The 1289-nt window shown below is 40.9% G+C and overlaps 1 protein-coding gene across 1 annotated transcript; it reads right to left on the bottom strand.

The window, feature by feature from the left end:
• Positions 1-249: 249 nt before the first annotated feature.
• Positions 250-1283, bottom strand: LOC124894159 (putative disease resistance protein At3g14460; the record flags this gene model as incomplete). The annotated part of the gene is made up of 1 exon (XM_047404902.1): positions 250-1283. A coding segment is annotated over one exon (1002 nt), but the record flags the coding sequence as incomplete, so codon positions are not given.
• Positions 1284-1289: the final 6 nt, after the last annotated feature.

Genomic DNA, 1289 nt, shown 5'->3' with positions numbered 1-1289 from the left:
GCTCGGGACCATATCGCTTCCTTTTGTTCCATCGTCTTTGCAGATTGCTGACCTTTTTACGAAGGCTCAGTCGGCGTCTCGATTTCGTTTTTTGTGTGACAAACTCTCAATGCTTATTGCTGTTGCATTGTGAGTTTGAGGGGGGATGTTAGCCCATATGTTATTGGGCCTTTAGTTTATGGACCTTTAGGTTATTGGCTATGTATATATATAGCCTACTTTTGTTTTAGTTAGTTTTTATGCTTTTCAGATTATATTGTAAACCTTAGCCTTTCTTTCTTTCAATAAAGTTCTATTAACACAAGAGAGGTGAGGCTTTTGAGAAGTTGGCTGCTTAATGTTTTCAGATTGGATATGTGAAGAGTTCGAACAGAGCAAGGCAACTCCCAATTCTCATCAGTAAGAATCTCTTCGTCGCTGCCATCATGTTCGATTGCTAACATTCTGAGACATGAGAGTCTCTGTAAACACCACTCCTTTCGACCGTTCACCAGTTTCCGGCAATTGCAAATCCAAAGGCATTCTAAATTGAACAGCAATCCTCCTTCAGGAAAGGACTCTATTTCTGGACAATTCCCCAGTGTCAGTCTCTTAAGAGATGGAACGAGTTCCTGCATACGTTCCGGAAGCCACTTCAGCTTCTCACAATTCTCTATACACAATGAAGTTATCTGAGTCCCACCTGCCACCGAAAGTATTTCAAGATTTTCACAATTCCAAATTTCGAGTTCTTCAGCTCTGGTAGGAATCAAAAACCCAGAAAGGCTGTGGCAACTACTTACATTCAAATCGCGTGCTCTTGGGACCAACTCATACTCAGCTGATGATGTATCGGCTATAGAATCACAATCAACCAGTTTCAATTCCTCTAGAAACATGTCACAATAACCAACTGGCCTCTCCAATTTCAATTTCCGACAACGAGATATCTTTATTCTCTTCAAGGTACTAGGCTGAATGCTAATAGGTAAAGAGGCAAGAGAGTTACAATCAGTAATAGATAATCTAACAATCTGTTTCATTCCCTGAAGTTGGGATGTAAACAGTTCAGCTTCATCAAAAAGAACTCCAACCTTTGGAGAATCAGTAACGTGAAACTCTTTCAAACTTGAAAGTTGGATGGGTGTCTCCAAACAGAGTTCAGGGCATTTTGAAAGTGAAAGTTTCTCAAGTGTAGGGAACTCTCCATTCCCTGGTACGTGCCACTGCTTCCACTCTGTCATCTCAGCAAATTCAAGCTCCTCAAGAGAGTTAAAAGGCTTTTTGGAGGACAAGCTACCATAGAATTC

This window comes from Capsicum annuum, unplaced genomic scaffold (genome assembly GCF_002878395.1).
Source record: "Capsicum annuum cultivar UCD-10X-F1 unplaced genomic scaffold, UCD10Xv1.1 ctg70719, whole genome shotgun sequence".
In the NCBI taxonomy this organism is placed as follows: Eukaryota; Viridiplantae; Streptophyta; class Magnoliopsida; order Solanales; family Solanaceae; genus Capsicum; species Capsicum annuum.
Note: the sequence above shows the minus strand (reverse complement) of the source record. Positions and strands in the feature narration are given on the sequence as shown.